A 24,590-nucleotide genomic window follows, 5' to 3' on the forward strand; every position below is an offset into this window, starting at 1 on the left:
TGACCCTTGTGTAAGCAGAGCTGAGCACAAGGGTCAAAGCTGTGTCCCTGCTCCCCTTACCTGCGGCGTGGTTGCCCCGGATGCTCTGGATAGGCCCCACGTGGGAAGTGGGGGGAACCCTGGCCACCCCACTGCTGGTCACTGAGGAAGGTGTGGAGGGGTTTAGGCACCGTTTCTCTGATTTCTCCCTAGGGGTGATGGAGAGGAGTATGAAGAGACAGAAACTGGCTAAGACACAACCACAAATCCATTTCTGATTGAACCCGGAGCAGACAAAGCCCATTAAACAATCCACTGATGCTGTGCTCATTTCAAATGGAAACACTTGGAAATCACACCAGTGCTGACCATAACTGCCAGCAGATAGGGTTGGACTATTTGCCATGTGATTACAACACTAATGCTCTTATTTGTCCAGGGTAAAACATCACCAAACCCTGACTAAACTCTAAAATTCTGTCCCATATTATGGCAGCACATCCGCAACCCAGCCCTGCACACCAAACCCAAAGAGAAAACAAATACAGTTCCAAGTTTTCCTTTTCCAAACGCACTCTGGAAAAACTAAGACTGCTGAAAAATGCTGCCAAGGAGCTCTGATAAATGGGCACAGATTTGGATTTCTAATTGCTTTTTAAGGAACAGCAGTAGCTGCAGAATAAACACTTCCCAGTGAGTGGAGATGCACAAACCAGGACAAGCTGTTGCATCAGTGTCCTCAAAGGGCTGTCACAGCTGCCTGGGGTCACTGTGGGACACTGAGGCAGCTCCCAAAGTAGCTGTGCTTCATCCACATGGATTGGAGCCAAAAAATTGTCACTTCCTAGGAGAAAAAAGTCCTGCTGGACACCCTGACTTTGGGTGTGCATGCCCTGGGCTTGCAAATCTTACAGCTCCCATCAATGTCAGCTGGGTGGGAGCCCAAAATCTTTGCAATAACCGTGACACAAGTTTAAAAAACCCAAAAATAATGTGTATATTTTGTGTATTATTTTAAAATTTGGTATCCTTACCACAACCCTGAACAAGCAGCAGTAAGTACTCAATATTGTTTAGTAAGGGAGATAAGCATCATCCATATCTCCAGGTGGGAATCCTGGTGGGTTTGTGGTCTGGGAAGCAAAAACTACTGTAAAACTTGCATTTTTTGACCTTAAAGAAAGTTCCCCCAGCCCTCACTTACTTCTCCAGCTCTAGTTGGGTCTTGAGCTTCTTCTTTGCTCCCATGGTGAGGGACTCAAACTTATTCAAATCTTCCTCAGTAAGACTCAGAAACTTGGAAAGCAAAAACATGTGCTTAGTTTTATAACCTGGAATATTCTTATTCCCATTTTCAGTGAAGAGCAATTCCAAAAGGCAACTTTAAAACCATTTTTAAATTCAAACAAACCCTTTACTCCAGTTTTCAATTATAGAATCAATGTAAAAGGAAAGCGTGGGGGACTGGCATGAAAGAAAGAAGACCTGTAGATTTAATTAAATTAGGAGTGTGCTTATATTAACCAGTCCCAATAAAGATGAAATAACTTGTGAACTTATTAAAATAGAATTAAATTAAAACAGAACTTGGTGCTATCAGTGAATTTAAGGATCTTAGAAAACCACTCCAGTTTTCCCAGTGTGTCATTTACCACAGAAGTGCAGTGGAAAATATACACCAATAGTAAATTTAATAATAAAATATAGAGATAGATACAGACATTTATATTAAAATGTAATTAAAATGAAAGCCAGTGAAGTATGCATAATAACAATTGCTTTTTAAAATATACTGGAATAGAGAGTTTTACTACTTTATTAAAGAAAAAAAACCCCAGTATATTTCCCTTCATATAATGAAGAAAATTAAATCAGAAGACTCTGGTAAGAGATTAAAATTAAAGCCATAAAATATTCTATAACCAGCACAAAGCTCAGCCCAAGCCGTCCCTCCACTGGAGGGCGTTCCAGGCCAAAAGACAGAGGACAAGGAATTCCCCAGTGGAGCTGGGAAAATGCTCTAAAACGTTTTTCAGATAAAATCCAGCACACACAGGTGTTATTTGGGACTCTTACAATGCAAAGAGATGATTCTTCCACAGGAATTTCTGCAGGAAACAGAGCTCACTCACTCATGTTCACATTCATGCCAGAAATCTCTGGAAATCTATTTTTTAAAACGAGGGTAACCAAATATTTTGGGAGAAAAATCAACCAAGAAGCAGAAATAAAGAGAAATCAACATATTTAGGTATCTACTGCACACAAAGGTATGTCCAGGGAGCCAAGGCGAGCTCCTAAGGCAGCATCCAAGCTGGATCTCCAAGCATTCCATGAGGAAGCCTGGGAGAGGCAGCAGCTGTTGGACAGCCCTGGACACAACACAGAGAGAAAACAGCAAGAAGGTTTTCATCAATTTATTACTGCTCTCAGAAAGTGAAAACCAGAAATCAGAAAGTGAAGTGCCAGAAACTTGTGGGATCCTCAGCACAGATGTTCCCAGCCTGGAGAACATGGGGATAATTTAAAAGCTGGCTGCTTTCCCCCATTTCCTGCCCTACCTTTTCCATGGTGAGCTGTTTGAAGACAGGGTAATACTTGTGCAAGCGCAGCTTCCTGAGCCAGTCCAGGATCCCATTTTGCTCCTGTGTCTGAGGGGTCTGAGGGCTGGAAGACATCAGCATGGATGGAGAGGAGGTGTCCATCTGGGAGCGATAGCCCAGCGAGGAGCCGGCGCCTCCGGAGTGGGAGCAGTGGGGCAGAGCAACGGGAGCAGCAGCTGAGTGCTGGACGTGGTTCTGGGAGGACTGAATTCCAGCCACCCCACATATAGGTCTGAAAAACAGGAGCAGGTTTGGTTTAGCACATTGGATAAAAGCTGTGTCACCCAGAGTTCAGCTGCTGCGGCCACAGAAATTGGGATTCTGGGAAAAAACTGCCCCATTGGAGCCAAGGTACAGATTTGTACCTGCCCTGTTCCACAGCTCAGTAAAACAGGGCAGTTCTGGCGAAGGGTGAAGCTGATCTTCACCTTGAACAGAATTTTCCTTCAATTATCTCCTTCAATAATCACAGATATTAAATATTCTGCTGCCTCTCTGTGATTTAAAAAAGCTTTTGAGAGAACGGCCGTTGCATTGTTAAAAAGAAGTAAAGAAGCCCAAATATAATCCTATGGAAATTTTTCACCTTTTCACATAGAAGTGGCAAAAGAAGCCACAATACTGGCTCCTTGGAGAAAATGAAAACTGTCTCTTAAAGAGAATGAGTTGTATGCAAGATAAATATTTCACCTTCCAGATGTTCCCAGCGTAGTTCCTACTTTATACAGGGAGGGGTTGCCAGGATCTGAAAACAAGGAACAGAGTTACAAATGGCATCAGTTTTGGAAATGCACACCAGCACAAAAAAATACTTTTTAAACTTTATTTCAACTCACTTGAGCTCTGAAGTTGCTGTGAGGGAGATGAAGTGCTGAAGAACTTCCTGACGTGGTCGTTTTTCACCACGTGGGAAGGGAACGGGGCCAGGTACCTGCAGCAAACAAAGCCCCTGCTCTGTTAGAGCCTCCCAAATCCATCAGGATTGCACTCTGGACAGCACAGTTGGAAGTTAGATTGGAAATTTAAAAGCTGAAACACACCATGCAATTCTGAACTCTGGGAATTTATGGATATTCTTATCCTTATTACCAAACCCTGTTACTTCTGGGTTGTTCTCACTCCGTTGAGTGTTTCAGCAAAGATGCCCCTCACTTAGGAACCCTGAACACTCCTAAGGCAGAAAATGTTCAAATGTAAACTTGAAAATTGCCTTTCAAATGCAGGAACCTGAGGAATATAAAATAGAGATGGATCTGTTATTGAATTTCCTCCTCTTGGAGATAAACAGCAGATGCAGAGTCTGGCAGTTTAGGGAAAAACTTATGTCACGTTTTCCCTGTGCCTCTTTTAAGGGAAAAGAGCCCTTGTAGCAGCATTTCGGCACCTAAAGGGGCCTGTGGAAAGGCTGGAGAGGGACTCTGGACAAGGGATGGAGTGACGGGACAAGGAGGGACAGCTTTGAGCTGGAAGAGGGTGGATTTAGACAGAATATTGGGGAAAAATCCTTCCCTGTGAGGGTGGGCAGGCCCTGGCACAGGTGCTTTCCAAATCAGCTGTGGCTGCCCCTGGATCCCTGGCAGTGCCCAAGGCCAGGTTGGACGGGGCTTGGAGCAGCCTGGGACAGTGGAAGGTGTCCCTGCCCATGGCAGGGGTGGAATGGGATGAGCTTTGAGGTCACCCCTTCCCACCCAAACTACTCTGGGATTCCATGAAAAAACACCAATCTCCCAAAACTTTGCACCTCCACGTGCCCAGAAGTGCTTCCCAGCTGGAAACCCCACAGTTCATCGCTGCATTTCACAGCTGAGCAGCACCTCAGAGCAGCTCCTTCCCCTGCTCCAGAGCTGCAGCTGAGCCCTGGCAGTGCAGGGTGCTGCTCCATTAACCCAGATTTGGAGAGGCTGTGGTTCCTCAACAGCAGCCACACACATTCCCTGCAGCTTCCCGAATTCTCCTTGCAGCCTCTGCTCCTTGGAGCACAGCAAGGGAACGGGAATGCTGTTTGCCATGAAAAATAATCCAGGCATGCACCTGCTGGCTGCTGCCTATGGAAAACCAATATCCACCGTGGCTTAGGGAAAATGAGTGTAAAGCAGAAGCTCTAATGAAGTTAATTAATATTTTAAAGTGTTGTTTAATATTATAATAATATCATATTAAGATCAGAATAATATTAACATTACAATAATCTCAGTTTGCATAGATACAGACAGTAGCAGCTGAAAAGAATTTAAGTCCCTCTAATTTTCCTAGGAAAATCATATTTAGAAAGAGAAACCTGATGTGATCTACCACAGATTATGATATTTAAAATACTGGTTTATATTAAATAATGGCCAGATATTTGTGATAATTTAAGGAGGTACAAGCTAAGGCTTCAAAAATTTCTTAGCTGTTAAAGGCTTCCAAAAATTATAAATATCTAATGATATCTAAATACATACCTAACATTTTTAAATTAAATTAAACACCACAACAACCTAAAACAACTGAGAAAATAAAAACTCCATGAAAGGGGAAAGGGGAAAAAAAATCCCCACAACCCATTCCTCAATACAGATGGGTGACTGTTCAGGCTTCTATTTTTTTCCTGAGTTTTCAGCGATTGTTTTAAGCAATTCTGGTTATTTTTGAGTCCAAAACAAACTTTTGCAGAGCCAGTGATCCTCTATTTGTTCTTCACAAGGAATGAGGAAATATCAGTTCTTCAGGAAGCTTAATACAGAATATTATTACCATCTGTATTTCTGAAGAAAGAATTCCTGAAAAATTCTTATGCACTGGAATTAATGGAACATCAAGGAAAAAAGCTGAGGATCAGGCTCTAATTTCTTTAAAGTAATTTAGAATATGGAGATATTTCTAGTTCCTGTTTTTTTCTTGGTGAAAGAAGCCAAGTGTGAAGATAAAAGCCCCACAAAATCCCAGCATACCTCAGGTCTGATTCCAGGTCCATGTGGTTCCGTTCCAGGTAAAATGAATCTGGACCAGCTAAGCAAGGAATGAATTTCTCCAAGTTTTCTTCTGGATACAGCTGAGATAGCTAAAGAGGGAGGATATTACAAATAAAAAGTGAAAAGAAGCCTTGTTATTTCTACAAGATTCAAACCACTGCCAGTTACAAATCAAACATTTAATGAAATTCAATCTGAATTATCTTGGCACATTTTGAAAAGTATCATTGAACAAAATCAGAGAGAGAGACAAAACATTTTTTCATTTTCAAAGTGTTTTTCTTTTCGTCTTTACCTTTGAAATAAATTCAGTCACTTCAGCAGAAGATTTGGTTACCAACGTCACCGAAGAATCAGACCACAGGACCTTGGGGAAGAGCAAGAAGGATTTGGTTTAGTAATTATTTTAATTTGGTTCCTAAAAATTCAATAATTGGCATCCACTGTCCCTCACAGATGTTGTGATGGGTGACATCAACAAGGAAACACTTTTTTTTGTGCACAAGGACAAAATTGCTGCCCAATTCTCGCTGTTTTTACATTTCACACTACTCTGGATGCTTGGAAAAGCCTCTCAGAGTTTACACAGCCCTTCCACACTGCAGACATCCAGAGTAAAGCAACCAACCATGGAGCAATGGAATTTTTTTTTCCCATTATTGTTAAAGAAAACAGCTGCTTAGTAGGATCTGCTTTCCAACAGGAACCGCTCCCCCCACACAAGGCTGCCTGTTGCTAATTAATCAACTCCATATGCCACGTGAAATTGGGAATGGCAGCAAAAAACCAAGCAAAACCTTCCCAAGGAAACCTGGAGCTCCTGCTCCAGACTCCATCTTGTCCATGCCCTAAAAAAAGGGGAATATTCAGTATTTATTCCCACACAAACGAGTCACGACATCCTTGGATATTGAAGCACTTATTGCTTGGGAGGTGAAGTTTAACTGAGCCAAAAGTCAGGATTTCTTGGCATGAGGAACATCAGCGTGAGTCAGGCCAGGGATGAATCCCTATGGATTCAAAATATCCATTGGAGGCGTCTGGGAGGCATCTGGATCCATAGGGGAAGGAGCTGGGTGGATGTTTCAGGATCACAGAGCAGCCTCTCACATGACATTAGTTTCAATGACAACTCAAAACATACACAAAGTTTTTCCAGCCATCCAAAAGCTGCCAAAAAAAGAGTGGGGAGAGGAGAGGATTTCAAAATATATTACATAAGGGAGGAATTTCCTCTCGGCAAAGCTGTTACACAAAAAAAAGGGGGGGAAAAAAAAGACAAGACAGAAAGACTTGAGCAGTTTCACCAAGTTTGTGGGTTGCTTTTTTTTTTAATTTGTTGTAAATAATTTTTATTTTTTTAATTCATGAGGAATTTCAGAAAATACAGGAAATTCTCTCTTTTTTTTCTAGCTCTGTAATAACCCAACAATTGTCACGACTTCTGTTTTAACTTGGATTTTCAAGACTTATAAAACAATAATGTGAACTGTAAATGGGGGGAACAATAGCACTGCGAACACTAAACTGCTTCATCCATTGACCCGCTATTCCCGAGCTCCTAAACAGAATAAAAACATTCCATAATTGGGTTTTTAACCCAGCAAACAGCAATTTATCAGCTCAGCTGAAGTCTCAGCTCTCCCTTCGGTTCAAGCTGTCAAGGGAAACACTGGGTACAGTAATTTCTGTTATTTATAGAAAAATTTGTAATAGGAAAAGAAGTTTCACGAGATCTTAATTGGAGTGGAGACAACTGCAGGCTTCATATGGAGTTTGAAAAGCCCTTGGAAAAAATCCTGTCTGTGATTGATGACATTTGGAACAATCGGGGATTCAGGAGATTCGGGACATTCTCCATGAATCCAAGCCTGCAGGGGTTAATGCTGCCAACATCCCAACAGATGCTGAGCTGATGCTCTGCCCTGCCTGGGAGTTTTAAGGAATAACTTGGTGAAAGTTGTGGATAATTGGGATTCTCCTGCCCGGTTCCTTTTGGGTTCTCCTTTTCACACCCCACATTTGGCTCCGGGGCCTCATTAAACAAACCAGAGACGTTTTCTGGGCTGTGCATCCTGGATTTTGGAATACTTCATTCTAACTGGAGGAAAAGCAGTTTGTCAGCTCCTCAGCAGCACCCAGATCCATCCCTGCCATTCACCCAGGGTTTCATGGGATGAACTCATCCCTCCACCGGAATTGGGAGCAGCAACCCAAGCTCCAGAGGCTGCGTCAATCCGGGGGGAAGCCACTTCTCCTGGTGGTGTGTGGTGAACCACACTCATTCCACAGGCACTGCTCTCACTTCCACTCGGAGTCAGGCTGGCTTCAGTTCACAGACAACAGTTCCTGTGCTGCCTTTCCTGCTGGATTAGCATCCCCTTTGCTGGGAAGTCTTTTTATTCCCTTTGGAAACGCTTTTAGACCATTGTGAAAGTCCCCTTCCAGTCAAGTCCCCCAACTCTCACTCCACAGAGTTTTCCTCAAGCCCTGAAGAATTTCCAAAGTTTTTCTGTACTCTCCAACCTTTTGGAACCACATCCCACAGGCTCCCTCCCTGCCTCTTTCCAGCAGCTGTGCCCTCAGAGCCCCACACTGTTCTTTGTCCAGATTAAGATTTAAATTCTCTCTGGCTTCTGCATTCCAGCAGAAGAATGGACATGGATATGGGTAACCATCCTGTAAGTGTGGCATCATATTTCCCCCTAAATAAACACTTTGCCAAGACTTCCTGCATTGAAATAACTTTTTTTTTTTTTGCCAGTCCCCACCTACCAACCTCTGCATCATCCACAGCCATTTATGACTTTCAAATCATTCATTAAAAACTACCATCTATCCCAAAGGAGCCCTGCTAGACCAATTTTTGGGATCCAATGATAAAGTTTGAGAATTTCCTTAACTCCTCCTTAAGAATTATCCTCCCTTCTTTCACAGCAAAGGAAACCCAAACTTACCTCAAAGGAATACTCAACATTTCTTTCATTCTTCTTGTGTGCCAGTCCCTTTAATTCCACTTTTTCAACACTCACTACGGAAAAACAAAGACAGAAGAAGAATGAGGAGGATATTCCTAAATACAGGCAGAAGTGATGACTTTTGGGAAGTGCCAGGCCTCGTTCTGAGAGCATCCCATGACCTGTGGAGGTGTTCCAGGTGCCCAGCTCTGCCTTCTTCCCTTGGATAGGAATGTTGGTACCACCACTCCGTGCTATTTTCACTTCCAGCCTTGGGAAAGCTTCATTCCAAGCAGTTTCAACCCAAATAATCCACTCCAAGCAAAGCTCTTTATTTCCTCCTGGCCTTATCACCCCACTCATCGCTGTAATAACACACTACACACACATGGAATTATCTTAATAACATCAAGGAATAAACACCATCCCTCCCAGGGAAACTGGGATGAGGAAAAAGTCTCCATGTTTTCAGGGCCTGGTTTTACAAGTTCAGTGTGGTTTTATGGCTCTGTTGACATCCTGACTCCTCCCTTCCTGAAGTTTCACAGAAATTTCAGCCTCCGTTGGAATAAGGTGTAAGTAAAAACAGGATTTGAGTGTGGAAAGGATGGAATGCCAGGACAGGTCACTGCCTCTATCCCTCAGCCTCTAAAGACACCATCTTCCACGTCAGGTATTTGATGTGCTGAATTCTTGGAGACTCCCACTTCCCAAGACGCCCAGACCAGCAACTCACCATGAAAAACTTTCTAAAGATTATTTCATCGACTTTCTATTCTCTTATAAATGTCTCCTGCATTTTGACTGCACTCATGGGGATACACACACGGATTTTTTCTTATAAAAAACCAATTTACATTGGCTTAAAACTACAAAAGCAGAATTATCCCAACCCAAAGTCACTAAAACTTTACCTGTGAGTGACAGGTCCCTGAAGGGACATGTGCTGTGCATGGTGTGTTTTCACTGAGCAGTCCTACCAAGCAGAGCCCAGAATTCTGTCACTTTATTTCCAGAGAATCACAATTTACAAGCTATTCACCTGTTTTCAGAACTATTTATACTCTCTATTATCAGTAAGACTCAAACCAGTGTTTATCACATGGAACTTCCTCCTAAGTGCCCACCAAAACACTGCAGTGCCGAAGTTACAGCAGCACCACTGCAACAGGTGCCACCTTCCTTGTCCCTGTCCCCAGGGAGGCTCCACCCAAAGCCACCCTCTTGCCCATCTGGAGCTTGAGTTCCCTCTGTTTCCCAGCAGTCACGGCCTGAAGGTTTTGTTGTGGCCTTTTAAATGTTTTATTGTGTCCTCAGAGAATCACAGAATCCCGCAACAGTTTGGGTTGGAAAGACCTTAAAGCCCATCCAATTCCAACCCTGACACCTTCCACCACCCCAGGCTGCTCCAAGCCCTATCCAGCCTGGCCTTGGGCACTGCCAGGGATCCAGGGGCAGCCACAGCTGCTCTGGGCACCCTGTGCCAGGGCCTGCCCACCCTCACAGGAACGATTCCTTCCCCAATTTCCCATCTAAATCTCCCCACTTTCAGTTTAAAGCCATTCCCTGTGTCCTGTCCCTCCATGCCTTGTCCCCAGTCCCTCTCCAGCTCTCCTGGAGCCCCTCTAGACACTGACAGGGGCTCTGAGCTCTCCCTGGATCCTTCTTCTCTCCAGGTGAACACCCCCAGCTCTCCCAGCCTGGCTCCAGCCCTCAGAGCATCTCCATGGCCTGCTCTGGACTCATTCCAGCAGCTCCTTCTTACATTGGGAATCCCAGAGCTGGATGCAGCTCTGCAGGTGGGGTCTCAGGGAAGCACAGCAGGTCCTGTTCACTTTAAAATGCTGCCACCTGGGTCTTGGCTGCTTAAAAATCTCTTCTTTGAGTCCTATATGCAGTGAAAATTTTGAGAGCCTCCAAATTCAGATCTACAGATGTTTGTGCCTGTCTTTACACGGAGAGAATGAATGTTCCTTTTCTGGTCCCCACAACTGTTCCTCCTCCACGTAATTCCCAATTACAATTCCATCAATCCCTGGGCTTATGAATAATGGCAATTCATTACTTACTACTTTCTCCTGCACATTCTGCTTTTTGTAGAGATTTGTTCCTTTCAAAAGATTTCAGTGGGTTCCTCTCACGCTTCTGAAATGATTTTGTGCCACATGCTGAGCACCACAGGGATAAATCTGCTCCCCAGACGTTGCTGAGCCATCCAGACAATATTTAGTGGCATGAAGGTTTGAACATGAAGATTTGAACATGCAGAAGGTTAATTAAAAAAAACCAGAAAAACAAACCACCTCAGTACATTTATTTAAGAGAATTCAGAGCCCCCTGAATTGTGATCACAGTTAAAATGCACTGAACATTGACTGGAATTGTTAAGTACTACAGGATTATAATGAGAAAGAATGTATAAAATGGGTATTGAGAGGGGAGATGTGATGAAGCAGCTGAAGGATGAGCAAATAACTTGCAGAAATCCTGGTGTCAACTGCTGCAACATCTGGTTTTGAAAAACACAGCCGGTGTTACGCAACATTTGTTGTTTATAGCAAACCCAGCATCACTTTCCTGCAACTGTTCTTATCATTTGCTATTCTAAAGGATTCAAATCCCATCTCTTCCAGTCATTCATTTTTCATCTCCAGCAATTCAAGCAGCATTGGATTACCCAGAGACATAAAATCAAGCTATTCCTGTTTTACTCTGTGTGTTAATAACAAACCTTAAATCACCCCTGGATTTTGTGGTGCTGACAGTGACACAACCTTTTCCTGCTCAACTTCTGGGCTGAACTTGCCCAGTGAATAAAATCCACTGCAGTGAATTTATCCATGGAAAATGACTGCAATTAGAAAAATGGACCTTTAGGTAAAGATTTTTGCACTGATCTTGTAAGATTAGGTCTGTTCTAGAGCATGAAATACAGTTCAGTGTCCTGCAGGACTTTAGGGACAACCAACTGGATGATTCCTGGTATTTATTATACACACAGTTCCAGGAATTTTCTCCCAGCTAGCTAACACCACGAAAATTATCACCTGCCTAAAGAAATCTTGTTTAATTTCTCAAGTTGTATGTTTTTGTTCTGTGGCCTCTCACCTGTTCTTTGTGTTGTTTAACTTCTGGTTGGTTTCATTAAAATAACCTTCCTAAACCTACCCTGAAGCTTAACTTTATTCAATCAGTGATAAAGAACTCCAGAAGAAAAGGTGCCAGCCACCAAGCACATGGGAGAAAAAAAAAGGGATTTTTACTTACTGCTTTTACTCTCAAAAGCTTAAAGAGCTGACTCTACTCAATATCCCAATAAATGAGTCCAGGAGCAGAAAAACCTTTGTACAGAATTAAGGACACATGATACTGATGTCTTTTCAGGATGCTGAATTCAGCAAAACTCCAACTTCCCAACCCAGGGGATACAAAAAGGTAAAGTTTCTAATTCAGGAGATTCCCAGAGTATACTTGCACTGGCAAAGGGGCACACAAGGCTTTTTGCTGTGGAGATTTATCCATAAATATCTGAGAAATTCCAGCAGGTAAGTGGAACAGCTGGATGGGATCCCCCAGGAAAGGGGGAGAGGAAAACAAAGGGGGTTGGAGAAGCTCAGGGCTCTAAGAGAAGCTCCAGCGAGGCTGTGGCACCCTTGGTGCTCCCAGAATCTTCTGGCATCATTCCTTAAAGGTTTTTCAAATTATTATTATTATTATTACTATTTGCTGCTTTCTTTAAACACAAGAGAAGCGTTTTCCATGCAGTTTTTAAGTGCGTTTCATTGTATCCAGCATGGAAGGCTGTGTGTGGAATACTCCAGCACTGAGGCACAGCCAGGAATCACAGCCAGGACAGGAGCTACGTCATCTGTCTCCTTTTCAAACACTGCCTCCCACCCCCTTCCACAACATCCAGGGAAAACAGGTCCAGGGAGCTTGAAGACATTTTATTCAGGTCTGTTCTCCTATTCCAGACAAGGATTTTCACCCTTTTGGCCGATATTGGGAGCATTTCTCATCTGCTCAGTTCAGGGCTTCTGTGACAGGACACAATTCCCTCCCTCTGCTCACGACCACATGTTAAATCCTTTGGATTTCTTGCCTACACCTCCAAAAAAGCAGAAGCTTGGAGCTCCTCCTCTTCCCAAAATGTCAGCAGCTACACAAAGCAAAAGGCCAATTCCAACCCTTCAGGATTTGCCATTCCTGGCTGGTCAAGGTCAGGGTAAAACCTGCACTGGACATAGGCAAGGGCAGAAGAGACATTTTGGGAAGCCACCTCAATATCCCATTGGATATTGATCTTTTCATATATCTCTCTTTTCAACTTCTGGATCCATCCTAATAAAAGGGTTAGACAGATCAGTGCCTCAATCCCCACTAAGAATTCTGTGCTCCTCCTGAAAAAGTAAAGTAATTCAGGATAAATCAGGAGTGTTGATTGTGGCCCATCCCTTTTCCATAAAATCCAGTATTTCACCACTCCATACCTAGGCTAGAAGTTTTCCTTTGATTAAATCCCTGGATGCAGGCTCAGTTTGTGTGGGATGTAACATGGAAATGCCACTCTCCAGGTGGCAAAATCTGAGTCTCCTGAAACTGGGTTGAACATCTTGGTTCGTGGTACTTGACCAAAAACAGCAGAAAGGCTGCAAGTTATTTTTAAGCTGGGAAAAAAAATCCTAAGTAAAATCCTTTCTATAGGAGGCCATAATCATAAATGATGCCTCTGGATTAAAAGATTTATTAAATTCTCATTCATGAAGTTGTACCTTCATGGAAAGAGGCATCAAACACCACGACAGCAACTGAGTTTGTGCTGAAAAAGTGGAACAAAAGGGAACTCATAAAATCCTTTCCACATCCCTGTTTACACAGAAGTGGGAAGAAATGCAGCACCACCACTTTCACATGGCATCTCCCCTCGGCGTGCTGAAGAAATGCTTCCAAAGCAGCATTACCCAACTCCTGCTGCCCATTAGAGGCCAAGATCTAGGAAAAAAATCCCACAGAGGGTCTCCACAAACCCACCAGGATTTATATTCCCATAGATACAGGCAGGAGGGAAGGGAAACAGAAAGAAGAGTTTATTTGCTACAGGCAAAGCGTATTCACGGCAACAAAACACCAGAAATTAAAGGGGTTTGTGGGGCTTTTGTTTGGGTTTTTTTACTGCTTGTAAGTATCAGCTTAAGAGAGGTTTTTTTGGCTGTTTTGCAGAAAACTTCCTGCTTTCACTTTTCTACTCTTTCTAAAGCTTTTTATCCAGGCTATGATGGAGAATGCAAAAAATCAGGATACCCTCTTGTTCCCAGCACACACATTGATCCTCTTCTGCACAAACACACAAGGGCTATGTTTTCTCATCACTAAATTTGATTTCCCTGTCTCCTACTTCTCAAAATTTAAATTATCCTATAACTGGAATATTGAAGGCCTGAGGAAATCCTGCAGAATCAAATATTAGGTTTTGAGTCTGTAGGATGAGGACTGACATCAAAATACAATCAACACCTTTCAGGATGCCAAGAAGTTGCTGTTGGTGCTATCCCAGGATCACTTTGGTTGGAAAAGAGCTCCAAGGTCATCGAGTGCAACCTGTGACCGATCCCCAGAGCACTGAGTGCCACATCCAGTCATTCCCTGGACACCTCCAGGGATGGGAACTATGACCCAGGAGCTCAAATCAGGTCAGTCTCATGTTTATTTACTAAAACTCCTTTCAACAAACCATAGAATGACAATATTATCTTCTAATAGCTCTGTCACTAAAGCCAAGAAAGAGCTGGCACTGCTCATCTGTGCCTGGGATGATTTCAGAGGAAGATTTCCCTGGAAGAGCATCCCAAAACCTGACTTCAAACTTCCAACCTTGCCTCCAGCAGGCTCTGACCCCCTCAAATCTGGAGAAGATGACACTGAAACCATTCAGCTTGAACTCTGCTCTATTCCACAGCCAGCAAGAACACACCTTGGCTTGTTCCATGACACATTAACTCCTGCACATACCTTTCCTCCCCGGACATATCTAATCTGCATCAACTGATGGGCCAGAGTCCAACTGCAGGAGGAACAGGAGGTGCTCCTTGCTGTAGGAGGGCTGAAGGTACAGAAACTGCTGCTGGGGAGGCAAAGAACATCAAATACACTCTTCCATGTAACTGCAGCAAACAATTAAAAGGCATAATTAACTTCATTGACGAGCCATGAGCTTATCTATATAGATACCAGAGGAGAAAATGCTCCCACTCAACAGCATCCAGAAGTGTTTCAAATATTGCCTTAAAAGGGAGGGAAAACAGGCAAAGAAACAAAGGTTTCTTTTTGAAAATAATCTGATTTTGCTACTTCTAGAAAAGGCGAATGTAGTAGATGCAGCAACTCTCTCTGCAGTTTGTTGCATTGACTTGTCACGTGAAAATGACCTTTTGTTATTATATTAGTGAGAAGTGACATCTCTGACCTCTCCAGGAGGATAATTTATAAAGATATTAACCTGTTTTCATATCCAGCAGTGGTTATGGCTGGAGAAAACACCGTGTGAAGAGGCCTCAGACACTGAAGTGACGCCAAATACTCTCTGCAAATATAAAGCTTCTGCTTGCTAAGGAATACTTAAATTGAATGTTGAGATTGAAAAAATCAATGTTTAAATTTAAAATTATTGAAGTGCTACAGAAAAAGGAAGATCCAATTCGAGTTGGGCTCATTTGGACCCTGTTCAGCGTCATAACAGGATCCATGTCCAGTTTTCTGCTGGTATCCCTTAAAACTAAAAGTGGATGAGCAGACAACAGCTTTTCCATGGAAAAGGAAGGTGCAGCTGGGAAAAAACTAGTAAGCAAACAGAGCAGTTTTACTAGTTAGCAAGAAAGTCATCTGGCTGGCTGCTCCCCCACAGGAAAACCCTGGAAATTAAAGTTTCACGGACAGAATGAAAAATTTCTGTCAGCAGAGGAAAAGCTCTCAGAACTGGAATTTTCCTGTGCGAAAAATAAGGGTTCTTCCAACATACAGAATATTTAAGATCCAAACCAACACATACCTCCACCATGAGTTCAGGTGACAAATCAATCCTGCTTTAATTGAAGAGCAAGGCTAGAGCCTATGAAGTGTAGTATTCCACAGGAAAAAATTATACAGCTTTTTTTAAAAACCAAGGCCATGAGCTGAGTTTTGGCAGCCCAGAAGAAGCAATAACAGACTGGGATTGTAGAACTCACCCCAAACAAATGAGGAATTTTCATGCCCCTGCTATTTCCTCACTTTGGCTGATTTTAGCTGCCAACTAAGTGACCTTCTTATGTTTCTCCAAAACACACAGATATTTAAAAAAAAAAAAGCCTGTATATCTCAGCTTTTAACTGAATTCATGCATTTTCCTGAATGATCCTGTCAGCACTTCAGCCAACCACAAAAGTCAATCAATCTAAAGATGGGTTGTGCAATTTCCCTGGATTCAAAAGCTTCACTAAACCCCAAAGTGCCTGTGCTGGAGGCTGGAGAAAACTCCCATCTGGACAGGAAAATGTAAAACCCTGAAGAGCCACTCAGCTGCTTCGAAAAAAAATTGAGACATGGCTTCAAACACTGTTCTGAAGGGTTTTCTTCCCAAATCCTTGAGGCCAGGAGCACTTTGCCTCCCTGCTCCCTCCTGCCATGGCCACTGAGCACACAACTGCCTGACAAGTTACCGGTTTTTTTTCTTCTTTTCTGAGGCCAGAAAAAGTTTTTGCAGAATAAATTACCCAGAAAGGGCTGCTGGATTGGCCGTATTTGTGAAACAGCTCCTAAATCCGAGCACCAACACATGGCACTGAGCAGGTGCTGGGCCTGGGAACATCCAGCAGGATCTGCTGCTGAGATACGGAATGGTGCTCTGGGTGGAAAAAGTTATGGTATAGAGCCAGGAAAGGCTGCAAGAGTCTGACATGAGGGACAGCCCAGCAACATATTCCTTAACTCAAACAGCTCTAGCTAAGCATAGCTGCAGCTCTTCAGGATATCAGGCAGAACACAGGGGAAAAGGAATCCTGGAGGATGGGGTTTAACACCATGGCATTTCCAAGCATGATTTTAGGTAAATATGTGCAACACTGAAGGTTGAAAGGTATCCCACAACGAATTCAGACATATCAGTCACAGTGAGAGTCTAACACGTGCTCAGATTTTGTGCCCTGGGGGCTGCATTTTTAAAAGATTCCAGGAATTTAATTTGCACACTGTATTTACTGCCTAATTCCACCTGGAACTGCAGCTAATGAACTATTTGCATACAAGTGAGAAGGGCACGTGTAAGTTTTCAGTGCAGCTCTGGTCTTTGTTTGCTCAGGGATGCAGCCCAGTGACTCATTTTCCTTCTCCCAGTTAGCTCAGAAACATGGAAAAGAATTCCTGCAACAGTGACCAAAACCCCAAACTCTGGGGTGAAGGGCAGCTTCAGTAACCATTAACATCCAGCCTTGTGCAGGCAATTTAAATAAGCAGGCTGCCTGTGTTGAATTTATCTAACAAAAACATCTCTGAAATCAAGAGAAATGTTCAACTTCAGATATAAATAATTTTACTTTCTGGGTAAGCAAGACGCAATTGTATATTTAGTCTGGTCTTATCTGATGGAGTGCTTATTTTATTTACTATTCTTAGAGCACTTTTAAACAAAATGTTGGCTTTGTTTCTCATTCTTAAGAGAAGCTTTGCTCATCACAGAGAAATCTCCTGCTTTTCCCCAGAAAGGATTTTCTCTGGCACATAAAATTCCCTGAGCCCCCTCAAACCCAAGGTGAGCCTCATGATTAATTCTGATCTGAATGTTGTATTCACCTACAAAATTCCACATGCAAAGTCAGTTTTCCGTGGAAAACTTTACTTTTTGTGCTAAAGTGCAGCAGCGCCCAGAAACCCCAGACTTCCCTAAATCCCAAAGATCACCAGAGGAACAAACCCAGTTCAGCCAAAGCCTTTGAAGGTTGAGGTCTGCACAGAGCAGCTGCTTACCCTGAGCTCAGAGAGAGGATTCAAACCTCAGAAAGGAAACCAGAACAGGGAAAAAGTGACACATTCAGGTGGTCACCACAGCTGGGGATCTGAGCTGGTGTTTGAAGTTCGGAGCAGTGTCCTAAATACCAATGGACAAACTGAGTCCCACAGCAACACACAGTGAAATAATGCACCAAAGCACCTTCGGGTGCAGCTTGAACGAACTACAGACCACCTTTGCTGGAGGTGAGGAAAATGGCAACTGAGCTAAGGCTGTTACAACCCATTAGTTTTCCTTCATCACCCACGATTTTATTCACTTAATGAATGAATAAAGCTGATTTAAGACCACTTAGCTAATCATAATCCACTGCTGCTCTATTAAAACACCCCAGCCCTCACTGCATAAACCCAATCCCAAGTGCATCCAATGAGGATTTGCCCAGCACAATTTCAACTTTTAGAGACCCCAAGGCAGGAGCTGAGTGCTACATATATAAATATACATTTCTCCCAGCACAGAGGGGTTTGTTTCCCAGCCCGAGGGTGCAGTTTGTAACCATATATCGGCATGGCTGGAGCCCAGAGGGAGGGGACGAGGCCGCAGCTGCTCAGCCAACGTGCCCTGGCTTGAAGGGCATCTGGTGCTAAAACACCACAGCTCCAGGATCAGATGGCTCCAAGGATTCCTATCCCTACCCAAAGGAGTTAAGAGATTCCAGCTCCAGAGAAAATGCAGCATTTCAGTCCCCAAGGCAGATGAACCGAGCAGCTTGCCTGGTTTGGAAGGGCTGCTGCAGGCCAGCAGGGTTTAATGCTCCTGTAAATAAGCACGTGCTGTTTGCTGCATTTTTGAGACTGGGCTCAGCACTGAAAACTCATGACTAAGGCTGCAATAACAAGCAGCAGCAAGGACAAAGTCATGTTATAGCAGTTTCAATTTTTATTTTCTATTTTATTTGTTAACAACAAAAAAAAATTCTCTTAGCACGCTATGTAAAAACACCAGACTAAGGGACTCATGTGGAATAGAAAAATCCTTGAGTACAGACAGTCTTGCCAAGAGCCACAAACGCATTCAAGTGCTCAGTTCAGTGAGAAACAAATATCCCTGCACAGCCACTTCTGTGAGGTTCCCCTTTTGTGGCAATTTTTGTGTCTCTGTTCTCAGGCTTCAATATTCTTGTTCCCTTTTCTACTTTTGTACAACTCATTGTTCCTTCTTTTTGGATCCCAGACAAGATTTGACCAGCGATTCAAAGAGAAGAAAAGTTCAAATTCAGCAGTTAAACTGATTTGGAGACACTACACAACTATTGGACAGCTATAACACATCTACGAGGCAAATACAGAAGGGAAAAGACCAAAGTAGATTTTATTTGCCAGGGCAATGAGAATGCCCAAAAACTGAGCTAAAAAGAATGGAAAAAACACCAGACCCCATCCACTAAAAAACTCAAAGCCCTGAAGCTCTGAAACTCCACACTTGCCAGTAGATCCTTTAGCAGGGCCTACAGAATGAAACAAACCCCCACTTCTAGCAAAAATTACTGTTTAAAGCTCTAGGTCCCCGTTCTTTTGCAATAGCCGGATATTCAGCAAATCCCTGAACTATTTAATAACAGGAACAGGAGGGAATACAAACTTGGAGCTCTCCAAGCCACTGAGACCTATTTCATACCTGCTGTTTTTGCAGACAAATGCACTTATTACGCTTTTCCTTGGACCTGTTCACAAGGGTGTGATTGCAAACAACTCTGCTGGAATGATACACCTGGAATAATTCACCCCCAGGAGTGGAAAACACAACAGGGAGAAACTCCAAAGGCCCTGTTGTGTTTTCTGCCATTTCCTTTCAGCTGGGGATATTAATGATGTAATTTTAGCAGGGCTGCCCCTCTGAGTGATGGTTAAAAATAGCACCCGCACCCTCCACTGATGAAATGCATCCACTCCAGGCAGGGAAGTCGTGCAGCACAGCAAGTCCTCTCCTTCTTTTTTCCAGGGAGAGATAAAAGAACAAGTCAGAAAGCAAATGAAACATTAACCTTTTAGCTTAGCATTTCTGTGCACCCAAGAAAGAAAATTTACTTTAATCAAAAGTATTGTCTTGCATAATTACAGCCTGTGACTCTCCAGCTTAAAAGAACAAGAGAAAATGAAATTAGAAATGAAAATTCAAAGCACTAAACAATGCCAAAGTTGACTATTTGTCTCCTCTACTTGTGTGGCACAAAGGAACAGATCTACCATATGGATCAGATCCACAATTCCGTGAAATGCTGTAGGGAAGTGCAAGGGACCATGTTCACATGGGTTTGGGGCAGTATCACCCCTCAAACTTCTCTCAATTCCCACTACCTGCAATCCCCGAAGGAGATTTCACTCTCAATTTACTCCCTAGAATCAGTCCAAGAACAGCTCCAGATGCTTCCCTTCCCCAACAGCTGTCCAGTCTCTTCATCCAGGTCTCAGGATCAGGCTCTGCTCTGGCATTTTCCAACACATGCCATTTATCAAAACTACATTAAGCTGCCATTAAACACAAGAACACAACTTCCTTTAAACAACCCCAAAATAACTGAATTAATGGACAGAATTCCACTGCTTTGACTCTTCTCAGCTTTGTTCTTTCATATTATGGAATGGTTTGGGTGGGAAGGGAGCTTGATCATCCCATCCCACCCCTGCCATGGGCAGAGACACTCTCCACTAAGCCAGGGTGCTCCAAGCCCCGTCCAGCCTGGCCTTGGACACTTCCAGGGATCCAGGGGCAGCCACAGCTTCTCTGGGCACCCTGTGCCAGGGCCTCCCCACCCTCAGAGCCAAGAATTCCTTCCTAATACCCAATCCAAACCTATTTTCCTTCAGTTTGAAGCCATTCCCCCTTGTTTTGTCACTCTAGTTCCTGATGGAGCCCCTCTCCAGCTTCACTGCAGGTTGAACAGCCCCAATTTCATTTATTTATTATTTCTAATTCCCAATATCACCCGTTGTTCCAGTCCTACAATATCTGCTATCTTTTCCCTGCTGCAGTCTGATTCTTTCCAAAATTACAGCCTCCCATATCCGCAGAGAAAAGCCCCCCTGTGAAAATTCCAATGCTGACATCAAAGGCAAGCAAGAAACCTCAGATTTATTTTAAATACCCAGAAATTTTCAGGTCTGGACCCAAAAGTCTCTGAGAGATGACACCATTTTTAACTTGTATATTCAGATACCTGTAAAAACTCCAGGTACCTATTGAAAAAAAACATTGTACTTTAAGCCTATTACCCTCAGCTTTTGGAGGCAAGAATTCATCTAAATGGAAAGGTAGATGGAAATGAAAAATATGCTTTGGAAAATGGGGGGATTTAGGAATAAACTGTTAAGGGAAGGCAAGGAACATTTACCAGCCACCAACTAACCAGCTGTAAAAGCTTCCTAAGCATGACACACACCAGAAAATTGCCATTTAGTCATTAGTACAGTGGTGACAGTATGTAAAATGGGCAGGGAACCTCCTGATTTCTAGGAATACATGTGAATCACTCCTATTTTCTTCTCTAAAGTGGCAATTTTTATCCAAATTCGTTCAAGGGATAGATAGGATAAGCAAGCCATTTCTTTGAAATTCTTTCCTAAATTCTTGCATGCCTCTGTTTAAGATGGCAGCAAAACGGGCTATTTCAGAACAGGCATTCCCAGATGTTCCAGGGTGCTGCATTCTGAAGGCACAAGGAACAGCTGAGCATTTCTGAACATTTCTCCCATCCCTCACTCAATCTGCAGGCAGCAGACATGGGAATGTCCAGCCCCACGGAGCCATTTCCCATCAGGTTGCAGCAGGAATGAGCCAGGAGGCAAATATCAGCAGTTAACATTCACCTTCTTGGGTGTTTTTTGGGGGTTTTAGAGTCTTGAAGTACATATTTGTTATCCTTCAGTAATTTCTTAAAATTCAAATTTCATCTCCTGCCTTTAATTAAGGATTTTTTCAGTAAAAATGCAGGTTTAAGCATTAGTTCCACCACAGGAAAAGCTCTCCCAACACCTTTTTTTCTGCCTCAGAACATGGGCTGCATGAAGCCACTGCCATTAAGATCTGAGAAAAACTGGTTTTCTCCATTTAATGCAATTTTAATTAAAAGCTGAAGTTGCTTTGTTGTTTCCATTACAAGGAGAAGGTCATGCTACTGTTTCCAGAGCTGCTGAGGTAATGACCATTAATTTCACCTTCATTAACAACTCATGTGCCACTGAAAGCACTTCCAGGACTCCATAGGCATGGACTGGGAAATGGGAGAATCCTTCTAGGAATGCACATCCTATGTATGGCCTCCAGTGCTTCTTGAATGCCACGGAAAAAGGCAAATAATATGAAATGAGTTTATAATCTCACAGGAGATATTGATGACTACACTGTCCTTATCCAAGATCACGAATGTGCCTGAGGTAAATTCTTGGCACAGATGGATTTACCAGCATCCTATTCTTAGAATTGAAATTTTTCAGCGTAGCTTGATTAAATCAATTATAAACAAAAGTATTATCCAGCTCCCACTGAAGCCAAACTGAAAGAACTTCAGAGTACTCCAAATTAAGTGTTCTTTGTCAAATCCTATTGTAGCAGAAAACTGCTCATTTCCTAATGCTTAATAAGGAAATTGTATTGTCCAGCACACAAATCTTTATTTAACACAAGGATAAATAAAAGCAAGATGAGTGATGGGGCTCTGAGTGGCCTGGGCTAGTGGAAGGGGGCAGGAGTAGAATGAGATGAGCTTTAAGGTCTCCTCCAACACAAATTCTGGGATTCTTTGGATTACCAAGGAGCAAAGCCTTATTTCCCATGGATCCACACTGTACCTCAGCTGTTCTTACCTCTCCTGGAGGAAGCATGAATGAGTCTCTTCTATCCAGACACAACTGTAAATAAAATCTCTAAATAGCTCTATCAAATTTGAATGAATTTAATCAACAGGCTCAGCAGTTAATTAGGTAGGGACCAACAGCTGCCCAAGCAGAGCGATTCCACCTCTTTACTGAGGAAAAACAAGCGGGAAGTCCAAACAAGACTAAAGTTAGAGAACCAATCAGCAGCTTCAGGATAAGGCCCTCAGGTAAACACATCATAGCCATTATTTTAGGGGAATATGTGATCAAGGCAGATGGTGTAGACACAACTAAAACTGCTCGGAGGAAATGAAAGAATCCTCTGTGATATGAACTCCAAAAGAGCCACGTAACACACAGGGCATCACTTTCCACTGCAGCTCTTGGCCAAGGGGTGACCTGGGAGTCCTCCCTGAGGAGCACAAAGGGAAGGAATCGGGGCCATGGATTCCAAACCTCAGGCAGAAGCATTTTCAGACTGGCACAGAAAGGTTGTGACACGTGTTGCATGAGCAGACAGCCAGGAGCCAACTTCCCACCCAGTTAGAGGAGTGTCCGTGCTCCCTCCCCTCCCTTTCTATCCTATTCAGCCACCCCAGATCTCTCCTGACAAGGCTCATTACTGGGAAAAGGAGGCAATGAGGGTGACAAAGAAATGCTGACTCCAACCTCGAGAGAGGATAAAAGTTAACTTATTAACAGTTGACAACATCAGTTTGCCAGAGCCCAAGTGCAGCCCCAGGAGTGAGGAGCTCCACTCCCAGCTCTACAATAGCCCAAGGATGGGCCACTCACCCTGGCTTTGGGGACATAAAATGGGCTTCTGTAAGCAGAGGACAACTGAACTATCAATAAAAACTTGAGGTGAAATGCAACATTTCTGATTTTTTTTTTAAACCCTAAACTTGAGTACTGTCTTTATTGCAAAATCAAACCTCCAACCTGAACTGACCTCCCAGCTCCAGATTGAGCAACGTGATTTATCCATCATCAAGAAATTCCTTAACATACAATAATCTTCTAGCACAGGGGAAAATATGCAACATCAAAACATGTTTTTTGGAGCACACTAATCCTCGGCTTTGACTTCTAGAATTCACTCTAAATACTTGATACTCCTCAGACAACTCATGTGGCAGAGACAGAAGGTCAGGAACGTGGTGCCTGGTGTGTGATCTCAACCTACACTGCTCAAGTTTAGAAGCAGAGCTCTCCCTTCAGAGGCAAAATGAACAAGGACATACACAAACAGCTGAAAAATTATATACAGTTGGGAGAGGGAGATTTTTCCTGAAGGATTATCATAGCCTAAATATTTCTTTAAGCCCTATCCTACCAGTAGTTGACCCAATATTGTTTGAGATGATGTAGTTACTTAAAAATAGAATAATCCAGCTCCACGACTGATGCAGAACAAGGCACTCTAATGTCTGGACCTGAACAAAACTGATTTCAGAGCTTTTTATTTCCTCCCCCTGTGTTTTCTGCCTGCCTTCAGCAGACTGAACAACTGGTGTCAAACATTTCAAGAGGAAAAGGCTGTCGATCGCCATTAGACTGCGAGAGCTCCTGCAGCCTGGTTTCTTATGGAAAAAGAATGAGTCAAGGAAGTGGGAGACAAAAAAAGGTGCAAGACCGTACAAACACATTTTGCCAAGGAAAACAGAGCGGCAAAAATAGTGGCGAGAAGTTCTGGAAGGCTGACATCACACATTTCTGCTAACTATTGTCATTAAATAACTCAGACACCAACGTTTGCTGCACGTGCCAACCACCACAACCCACCTCCACCTCATCCCACCTGGGCTCAACAGGAATGCTGCAAACAAGGCTGTATTTACATCCTAATACTGATTGAGAATTAAATCAATACATTCCCGAGATGCATTTAGAGCTCGTTTTGCTTCATGTCCACAGACTTTTATCCAGTCATGTGCTATTCCATGTATTTATCTGAGCCTGGGACACATCAAGGCTTTGCAGGACCTTGTGTGTGGACTCAGAGTATCCCTTCAATTAAGCAATTGGTTTTCCTGTGCTCAGCAGAGCTAAATGGGGATGAGATTGTAGAATAAAGCCTCCTGCCCCCATTTTCCATCTCAAAGCTTTACTCCTCACTCTCCAGCAGCGGCTTGTGCCTATCCTTAGATCCCGTGTTGCAAGAATTATGATTCAGCTTCACTCTATAAGGATCAGATTTCAACAGTTGCCTCATTTGAAATCAGGCTGGCGTGGAGACA

The 24,590-nt window shown here is 43.1% G+C and overlaps 1 protein-coding gene across 3 annotated transcripts in view; it reads right to left on the reverse strand.

Annotated features, from left to right (window-relative positions):
• ZCCHC14 (zinc finger CCHC-type containing 14) overlaps positions 1-24,590 on the reverse strand; it is a 49,696-nt gene that overhangs the window by 7,340 nt on the left and 17,766 nt on the right. For all 3 annotated transcript variants that reach the window (XR_014226799.1, XM_082290192.1, XM_082290191.1), the window contains exons 3-10: positions 8,494-8,567; positions 5,832-5,903; positions 5,516-5,625; positions 3,419-3,513; positions 3,273-3,327; positions 2,541-2,814; positions 1,184-1,275; positions 61-188 (exon numbers count right to left, since the gene is read on the reverse strand). Coding sequence is in view for 2 of the 3 variants with exons in the window: in XM_082290192.1 (XP_082146318.1) it covers positions 61-188; positions 1,184-1,275; positions 2,541-2,814; positions 3,273-3,327; positions 3,419-3,513; positions 5,516-5,625; positions 5,832-5,903; positions 8,494-8,567 (900 nt within the window). In the remaining variant the exon portion in view is untranslated. The remainder of the gene's footprint in view (positions 1-60; positions 189-1,183; positions 1,276-2,540; positions 2,815-3,272; positions 3,328-3,418; positions 3,514-5,515; positions 5,626-5,831; positions 5,904-8,493; positions 8,568-24,590) is intronic.

The sequence above is a fragment of the Coloeus monedula genome (genome assembly GCF_965178545.1).
Source record: "Coloeus monedula genome assembly, chromosome: 13".
Lineage (NCBI taxonomy): Eukaryota > Metazoa > Chordata > Aves > Passeriformes > Corvidae > Coloeus > Coloeus monedula.